This window comes from Octodon degus, unplaced genomic scaffold, assembly GCF_000260255.1.
Source record: "Octodon degus isolate 3935 unplaced genomic scaffold, OctDeg1.0 scaffold00262, whole genome shotgun sequence".
NCBI lineage: Eukaryota > Metazoa > Chordata > Mammalia > Rodentia > Octodontidae > Octodon > Octodon degus.
Window position 1 is genome coordinate 143,700 of NW_004524838.1, and position 9,189 is coordinate 152,888.

Genomic DNA, 9,189 nt, shown 5'->3' on the forward strand with positions numbered 1-9,189 from the left:
TGCCTGTTAACAGAGATTTTATGTCTTAAGTGATGACTTTAATTTTTTATTGTAGTTATTGTTGTTTGTTTGTTTTTTGGTACTGGGAATTGAACTCAGGATCTTGCACTTGCTGGGCAGGCACTGTGCAATTGAGCTATATCCCCGGCCTGATTTTGATAACTAAGTGGAAATTAGTATATCCAGTCCTTGAGTTCTTAACTTTCTAATAATACATTTTGAGGACTTAAGAGGCAGTATGCCAGAAGTTGAAGGAAAGGTTCAGTTAAGCAGCTCTCTCCAGTTTGGAATATACTTGTTCAGGATTTTGTGGTGGTAAAAATGAGTAGCTTAGATGGCTGATATATTTAAAGTGCACATTCCATACAGGGGAAGACAAATCTATGAGACGCTGTTTCCGTGCTCAGAGAAGTATATAAGATTCTAGACAAAATTGAATAACAGTAAATTTACGTTCTGTTCTTTGATCATTTTATCCGTATACATTCACTGAGTGTGCCTTACTGTTTATGTGCACATGTGTGTGTTACGGGCTGTGTAGGGAAAAGTGAGCCAAACTTCCTTTCTGCCCTAGTAATGCAGTCTAGAGAGCAATAGTAGTGGTATAGTCACAGAACTGTACACGCTTAGGATATTTGCTTTGTAGAGAAGATGAAATTTGTACTGTGCCTTGAGAGAGCTTCATGGTCACACCTTGACCATCCTTCAACCACCACCACTGACTGCCACATCCTGTCCTTCTGGCTGTTACTATCAGGGCTCCTCCATCTGTTCTTTGCTTATGGATCCTTTAATGTCTTTATAAGTGAACTAGTGAATTTGTTTGAACCCTGTGTACTCCCCGTAATCCGTATCTTCAGCTACTTTTTTTATTAAGCAGTCTCAACTATTGGGGCTCTTCAGCTGCCTAACACTATTAACATCCAACTGAAGTTCAGTCTAACAGTGTAGCTTCTTTTCAGAGGCTGAATGAAGCCAGGGAGCCTTTGGGCGGAAAGCACACACATCTGGCAGGCAGAAGCCACCACAGTAGATTGCTGAGCAGTCCTTTTCTTCATTAGTCTCCTTACTATTTATTACAGGTGATTGCCATTATTTAGCAGATTGTTCCTTTGCTCCCATGACTGAGAACATTGGCATCAATTATAGAATGGTGGGAACTCTATTCTCGATGCCACCCATTAGAAGATAATCTCCGAAAAAGTAGCTCCAGGAAAGGAGAATGGATCTGATATATGGTAGTTCCTTGGTTATTTGGGTTTTGTTTTGTTGGTACCGGGAATCAAACACACATCGCACTTGCCAGACAGGCATCGTGCCGCTGAGCTATATCCCTGACTCTAGTTATTTGTTGAAGAATGATTAACACTCAGTGGAACTCTAGGCTGATATTCTCCATAAGAGAATTCTCCATCTGTCTCTTAGGGCTTCAACTTGTGTCCCCAGTTCCCCTTATTCCTAATGGGAGGGGAAAGCTGTTCCATTAGGTTATGTTTTTCCCTTCCCCTTCACAGCCAACATACTTTAATGGGTAGTTGATGTTACTACTTTTAGGTCTTTTATTAAAACCTATGTTTTTACCAAGCAGGGGATGTATTCTGAAAATCTTTGCATATCAGTGCCTAGCTTCGTGTCTTCCCGGCATTCAGTAAGTGATCAATAAATGTGTACTGAAGTGAGCTGGATAGCCTGTGAGAGGGTGTATTCTTCTGTTCTCTGGTAATAACTTTTTAAAATTTATTTGAATATGAATATTATAGGCATATGATAGATGACACCCTCTGGGGTCTTTTTTAGTTTTTTGCTGCCTCTTAACCTTTCAAAAATGGCTTGTTTTTGCTGCACAACACTTGTGGCTGTGGTCCTGCAGGTGAAGGAGCTCCACCTGGCAGCCATGGGAACTACAGCTATGCTAATAGTGGGTACAGTGCCTGTGAAGAAGAAAACGACAGACTCACAGAAAGTCTGAGAAGCAAAGTAACTGCTATAAAGTCTGTAAGTACAGAGTAGATCTTATATATGTTGTATTTATATATTCATGTTTATATTCTTGTCAGTTATATACTTGTTGCGAAATCATAATTAAAAAATTCAGCTACTTAAATCCTGTGGTTCAGTGGGCTCAAAGTGCACTCAACACTTAGGCCATACTTTCAGTAGGTTAGAAACTCTAGCAAATCAAACCATACTTTGGGTCAGTGTTTTTCTTAAACTCCAGTTGCTATGTGTATATTACAGTCTAAAAAAGCATTGCATATTCTTTCCAGTTACATGTCAAAAAGAGCTGTCCTTTCTTCCCCAACTAGCTGTTCCTTTTCTTCTAGTTTCCCAATGTACAAATAAATTGTAATCTTTTTACCTTTTAAACTCATGCCTTTCAGACTGATATCATACATCCTGTCATTTTTTCTGTCTTTACTTTTCAGTTTCTGACACTGTTCCTCATTTTTCCTAGGTGAGCCTTTTAGTTCTGGCCATGAGCTACATTGTGTCGTCTTTGTAGAATATTTTTAAAATTGCATCCTGCTGTATGATCCGTGATTTAATAACCTTCACATACTATAGCTTGATTGGTTAGTTCCTTCAGAATTGGTCCCAGCTTTTTAGACCTTGTCTTCCATATTGCCAGTCTGTGTGCTATCCCAGACAAATGAGAGTGCTCTTTGTGTCCTCTGCATGGTGGTGCTGTCCCATCCTCCATGCCTTGCACTGTCCCTCTGCTTCAGTACCCTCTTTGTTATGTTGATTGAAGTCCTGCTCATCTGGAAGGCCCTACTTTGTTGCATATGCTCATTCCTCAATCTTACTGAGAATTCCATCCAAAAGTTACTGTTTTCCCTGTGGGGTAAAATTACTTGTGTCATTTCTGTGGTATTTATTTCATAGTGATATACATTGGAATTATTTGTGTGTAAAAGAAACCAGATTGGGATTTCATCTTGTATTTAAAAAAAAAAAAAAAAAATACTCTGTATAGAACCTAACACAATTCTTTGTTAGCAGTATTAACTAACTAAATTTGTATTCAGTAGAAGAATTTCACATCTATGCCTTTAATAGTGTACGTGATTGATTTCGTATTGCAGTACAAGCTGTACACTTACAAAGCATTCAGTAGAAGCCCATGTTGCCAAAACTTAATTGGCATTTCATTGTAGTCTTTGGAAAAATTAATTGTATTCAGCTTGGAAACTGTTGTGTTCTAAAAAAGTTTCAAAGATCATATTAAATCAAAATAAGTAGATCGATGAATCTAGTAATAATCGTGTAATGTTAATGATTTGGAAAATATAATATTTGGAAGGATATGAAAATTAAATAACTGTTTAAAACAACAAAGCTAGTGTTGATCACAGATCAGTGTAGACGAAAATGGTATCTTGGACATTCTCTTGGCACTAATGGTATTTGGTGAAAGTACTGTGGTAGTTTAGGCTATCTAGCTTTATTATCTGATTTGCTAAATTTTGGAGAAACTCATATTGTGATCTACAGCATTCTAATACGGTTTATTATATCAATATTATATGTTTTCCATACTAACTGGGAATAATAATTGCAATGGCTTGCTGAGATTGTTAGCAGTTGATCACATTTATTTAGTTACCTTGGAAATAAAGACTGAAGAAATAGGGGCTGGGGAGATGGCTGAGTAGAATAAGTGCTTCCCTGGCAAGTGCAAGGGTCTGAGTTCAATCACTGGTTCTGCCAAAAACAAAAAAAAAAAAAAAAAAAAAACAAGACTGAAGAATTTATAGTGTTAAGTGTTAGGTTTTGGTTTATATCAAAGCTATAATTACCTTTGCTTTTCTGTTTTATAGCCTCAGGATGTTTGTTTATCTTTTACATTGTTTTCAGATGTAGCTAACACTAAGTTGTAAAATTTATTTTATATGTATTATTGAGTAAAAATATCTTTAAAATCTAACAAATCAGTTTAGAGAAGTATTTAAAATAATAGCCAGGTTTGGTAGTACACACCTGTCACCCCAGCACTAGGGAGCTTGAGGCAGGAGGATTGCCGTGAGTTCGAGGCCAGCCTGAACTGCATAAAAGTAGCAAATAAATACATGAAAATATTCCAAAAAGCATGGCTGTCATCATGAAATCAGTAATAAAGCTAAGGGAAAAGGAACCCTTCTCCACTGTTGTTGGGAGTGCAGGCTGGCATAATAAGTGTGGAAATCAATGGAAGGATTCCTCAAAAAAACTAGGATAAGCGGTCAGATTCAACTCAGCTATTATTCCCTTGTCTCAAGTGTATTCTCAAAAAACAAACAAACAAAAAAGTAATATATTTCAGTAGGAACATATTAGATACATATCTATCTAGATTTGAATTAGTTGTATGGGCACTTCTGTATCTTGTAAGATACAAGGAGTAATGTATAACTAAATACTTCAGCATGAGTAAAATACAGAACAAGACCTGCAAACACAAAAGGGTCAGATTGTCTACTAAAACTAAGTCAGAATTGACTGAACAGTGAGATCAGAATGGAAAGAAAATAGAAGTAGAAATTCTAAATTTATTTTACATTCATTTCAGTAAATAGTATTGCAATAGAGTATATGTAATATTTTTAAAATACAGCTTCATCTTTAAAAAGTTCATGGGTACATATGGCATTTTTGCATTATTATAACACAAATAACATTGTATGATTAATGATGGATATCTTTCTTCTTTGTAGCTTTCCATTGAAATAGGCCATGAAGTTAAAAATCAAAATAAATTATTAGCTGAAATGGTAAGTAATTATGATTTTTAAAATTTCTCATATGTTCTTTTTTATTTTTTATATGTTTATTGGTACATTTTAGGTACACATAATTATCCTATTCATCATAGGGAATTTGTACCTATATATATATCTTGATTGTTCTTTTTTTTTTTCCTAATCCCTTCTACTTTCTTCAACCTTTCTTCCCTCCTTATTTACCAAAGCTTGTTGTCATTTTCATTTCCTTCTTTTATCCATTTTTTTGTTTTATTTTGCCTTCCTTTCTCTGTTCCTTACCCTCCATCCCATTTCTTTTGAACCATATCTTCCCATTTCACAATAGCTGTTATATACTTTGGTCCTTATTTATAGTTAAGGTTTCTTACACCAGAGAAATGTCTCAAATTTATCCTTCTTTATGGCCAACTACTACTCCATTGTATAAAAATAAATAAACCCCACATCTTTTTTATTCTTTACTCAATTGATGGGCATTGGATTGTTTCTAAGATTTCGCTACTGCAAACTATGAGGCTGTAAACATAGGTGTGCATATATTGCTTTGGTTTGATGTTTTTAATTTCTCTGGGAAGATACCCACAAAGGGAATAGCTGAGTTGAATGGAACCTCTGATCCTAGTGTTTTGAGGAATCTCCCCACTGATTTCCACGTTGATCCCACCAACAATGGAGAAGGGTTCCTTTTCCCCCATACCCTCTTTAGCTTTTGTTGTTGATTGATTTCTTGATGATAGCCATCTTTTTTTTTTTTTTTTTTTTTTTTTTTAATGTATTTTGTTGTTGCAGGCTCTCGCTACGCAGTTTGGACTCTTGGTGATCTTCCTGCTTTCAGCCTCCCCAGTTGCTGGGATTACAGGCATGTGCCACTATGCCCAGACTCTGGCCTACACAGACTGCCCTGGGAGCAGGGTTGGTGAGGCATGTGGTGTCAGGGATTGAATGATACCCATACTTTTTGGAGTGTTTTTGTTTGTATCTCTCAAACCACTGCTGTTGAACATTTTTTTTATATATTTACTTGCCATTTGTATTTCTTTTTCTGAGAAGTGTATATTTATCTCAGATGCCCATTTTTGGCTTTGGGTCTTTGAAAATATGAAATTTTCTAATTCTTTATATCTAGTCCCTTGCTTTAAGGACTAAGATTTTTACTTTTTTGCACTCTGTGGCTTGTCTTTTCACTCTATATGTAATTTCTTTGCTATGCAAAAGCTTTTTAATAGGATAAGATACCAGTTCTTGATTCTCTGTATTAATTCCTGTAAAGTGGGGGTGTGTTAATGAAATCTTTGCCTACACTTACGTCCTCAAGATTTCTCTTCTCTCTTCCAGTAGATTTAGTGTTTCTGTTTTAATATTTAGATCTTTGATCCATTTCAATTTCAGTTTGGTGCTATAAGATACATAGTCTAGTTTTAGTGCTTGGCATGTAGAAAGCCAGTTTTTCCTGCACCATTTATTGATGAGGCTATCTTTGTTTCAGTGAAAGTGTTTGGCCCCCACCCCTGGGGCCTGCTGAGCTGGGGATGGAGACTGGGCATGGTGGCACATGCCTGTAATCCCAGCTTTTGGGGAGGCTGAAAACAGAATGATCACTACGAGTCTGAACTGCATAATGAGACCCTGTACAAAAAAAAAAAAACAAAAACTGAACAAACAAACAAAAAACGGAATTGTTTGTTGTCAGAGAGAAGATGCCTGAGTGTGTTTGGAATTCTTTCTGAGTCTTCTAATCTGTTCCACTGATCCTCAGGTGTAGGCAAGAGAGAGGGCATCACAGTCCATGATTTGAAGTTATACTACAAAGCTACTGTGATAAAAACAGCATGGTACTGGTAAAAAAAAGTATGATTTTAACTTTTGGAACATTTGATCTAATAATGTAACCTAGTAACCAGGAATAAATAAAAGTTTAACTTCTATCCATGTTGAAATCACTAGAAACTATAAATCCTGAATTTCTATCCATTTGTATCTAATCATTTTGTCATAGCCATAAGATTTGTTTTTTGCAATTTTTGTTTTGCTTAGCAAAACCCTAAGTGAGCTCGGTAGCCTGAGAGCCCTTTATCTCTAAATAAGCTAAGCCACATAATAACCTTTTTTTAGTAGAGCCTTCTTTGATAATGTTTATTTTGGATGTCAAATTTCTGGGGACCTTCCCTTTTTACCATGTGTTTTTAAAATTGTGCTGTTCCAAAATCAGTATGGAATGGCAAACAGCGTTCTGAGTTTTTATTTGAATTACTGAGAGAATTCTTTGGAAATGCACATGTTTATTGCTCACTTTAACTAAAGTACTCTTAATTCAGAATTTCAGGGGGGCAGTCAAGGCATGATATTTTTCAGAAAACTTCCTGGGTGATTCAGATAGATAACTGTGGAGAAGAACCCGAAGTCTAATGTACACAAGCTATACTGAGACTGAGCTATACAAGCTCGAGTGTTCAGCTGAGTTCTTTTCAATATTGAGATTTCCACGAAAATGCAGTATTTCTAATCTGTACTTGCTCTTCTCATCTTAAGGACTTTTAAGGACTATTTTAATGTGGTAGTTTTTCTTCATTCATATTTACATCCCATATCTCATTCATCACCTGCAGGTGATGGTCTTAGCTCTTAGTAGGCTCTGTGTACTTCAGAGGCAGCTGTCTAAGCACATGTGTCTTATGCGTGACGTGAAGGGATGTTTAGCTCCTAAGCATATTAAATTCCTTTATGGTAGCAATCAACTCCTTGACTTTAGAAAGCAGTATCACAACAAAAAGTGGGGGAAAACTTGTGTGGTATTGTGCAAAGTACTGGCATTTTTTGTTAGTGTGTTTTCATCCAAATAATTGAAATAATACCTGTATACTCTGAATGTTTGATTAATTTCTCTGTGGTTGAAATAAATACCTAAGTTGAATAGTGAAAGAACTTTTTTATTTGTTGAAAGACCTGCTTTATTTTGCATGGAGTAATCTGGCCAACTACTAAAGTTATAAATAGGCTCCTGAATTGATTAAACACAAAGCTGTCATTTAAAACATACCTGAATATGAGTGAATTCAGTTACTTGAATGTACATGTGTAGAATGTAAATGCTGTATTTTCCTTTCTCTCATAGGACTCACAGTTTGATTCTACAACTGGATTTCTAGGTAAAACCATGGGAAGACTGAAGATTTTATCCAAAGGGAGCCAGACCAAGCTGTTGTGCTACATGATGCTCTTTTCACTGTTTGTCTTTTTTGTCATTTATTGGATTATTAAACTGAGGTGATGCACTTAGGTGTGCATTTGAAGTTTGTTCCAACTAATAGCTTGGTATCATTTTGATAAAAATCAGCACCAAGACATTACTAATTTTCAATTCTATATGGCCTTTTCCATTTGCTTATTTATAAATTACATTAGATGCTCTTTGAATACTGTTTCTTACTGACTCATTTATACTCCTATTTTCAGGGGTTTTGAGATGGCCTGCCTGAAGTCATTGTGGCTTAACCAGTGTTTTTCCCGTTGTTTGCTGTCAGACTAAATAGCAATCTGTTGCTACCATAAATAGAGGTTAAGATTCTATATAAGGAAATTAGTGAGAGAGGAGCAGAGTGTCTGGAGAGTCTGACCCTGAGCGCTTAAGGGACTGAGCTGGCCTGCGATGGAACAGAAATTGTGTTTTCCGTAGCTTTTAACAACTGTGGTGGTCTGTTTCAGTGGTGGTGAACCTGTGACCTGCATGCCGTATCGTTGCTGTTTTTGTCATTGCGAGCTCTATAAGGTTCACCATCACTGGTCTATTCTGCCATCCTTTATTTGATTAAAACTGGAGTACACTTTCTTTTTACCTGCAATCTTCTTAGTAATATTTAATTATATGACTCCTCTTCCCTCTTCCCCCAAGGATCTCCTTTAATAAAGCTTTTTTATTTTGACATATTTCTAATAGGGTCATATATATATATATATATATAATCTCAGTATAGTTATCATTTTATTTTATAAATTTCATTGAGTTGACTTGTAATCTTTTTATGATTTTAGCTGTTTAGGACATTTGATTATCATTTTTGACAGAACAATGTGAAGTTAAGAAATTGCTAGGCTTTGAATGAAAATAAAGTATCCAAGCAAAAGTAATTGTCTCTTCTATTTTCTGCTGTAAATAATGAAAATACTCAGGCATTGAACTTGGAGTTAAAAGGATTGTTGCTTTAATCCAATGTATTTGTATCTACAAAGAAAAATACAGAGATGAATTACTGAGTAAGAATGAATTGTTAAAATATTGTAAAATATTCTGTATTACTCCTATTTTAGAATTTACCTATGTATAGATTCTAAAAATAAATTTTTTATTGAAATACATTAATTGGGTTTGTTCCTTTTTTGTTTAAATCTCTTACATTCTTGATATAAAATCTGACACATGGTCCAGAAAGGTCAGATTCTGAACAAAATC

The 9,189-nt window shown here is 35.6% G+C and overlaps 1 protein-coding gene across 1 annotated transcript in view; it reads left to right on the forward strand.

Annotated features, from left to right (window-relative positions):
• The window catches only part of Bet1 (Bet1 golgi vesicular membrane trafficking protein), an 11,425-nt gene extending 2,759 nt beyond the window's left edge, over positions 1–8,666 (forward strand). Inside the window, exons 2-4 of the mRNA XM_004646237.2 lie at positions 1,871–1,995; positions 4,695–4,751; positions 7,855–8,666. Of these exons, the coding sequence (XP_004646294.1) occupies positions 1,871–1,995; positions 4,695–4,751; positions 7,855–8,010 (338 nt within the window). The 3' untranslated portion in view covers positions 8,011–8,666. The remainder of the gene's footprint in view (positions 1–1,870; positions 1,996–4,694; positions 4,752–7,854) is intronic.
• Positions 8,667–9,189: the final 523 nt, after the last annotated feature.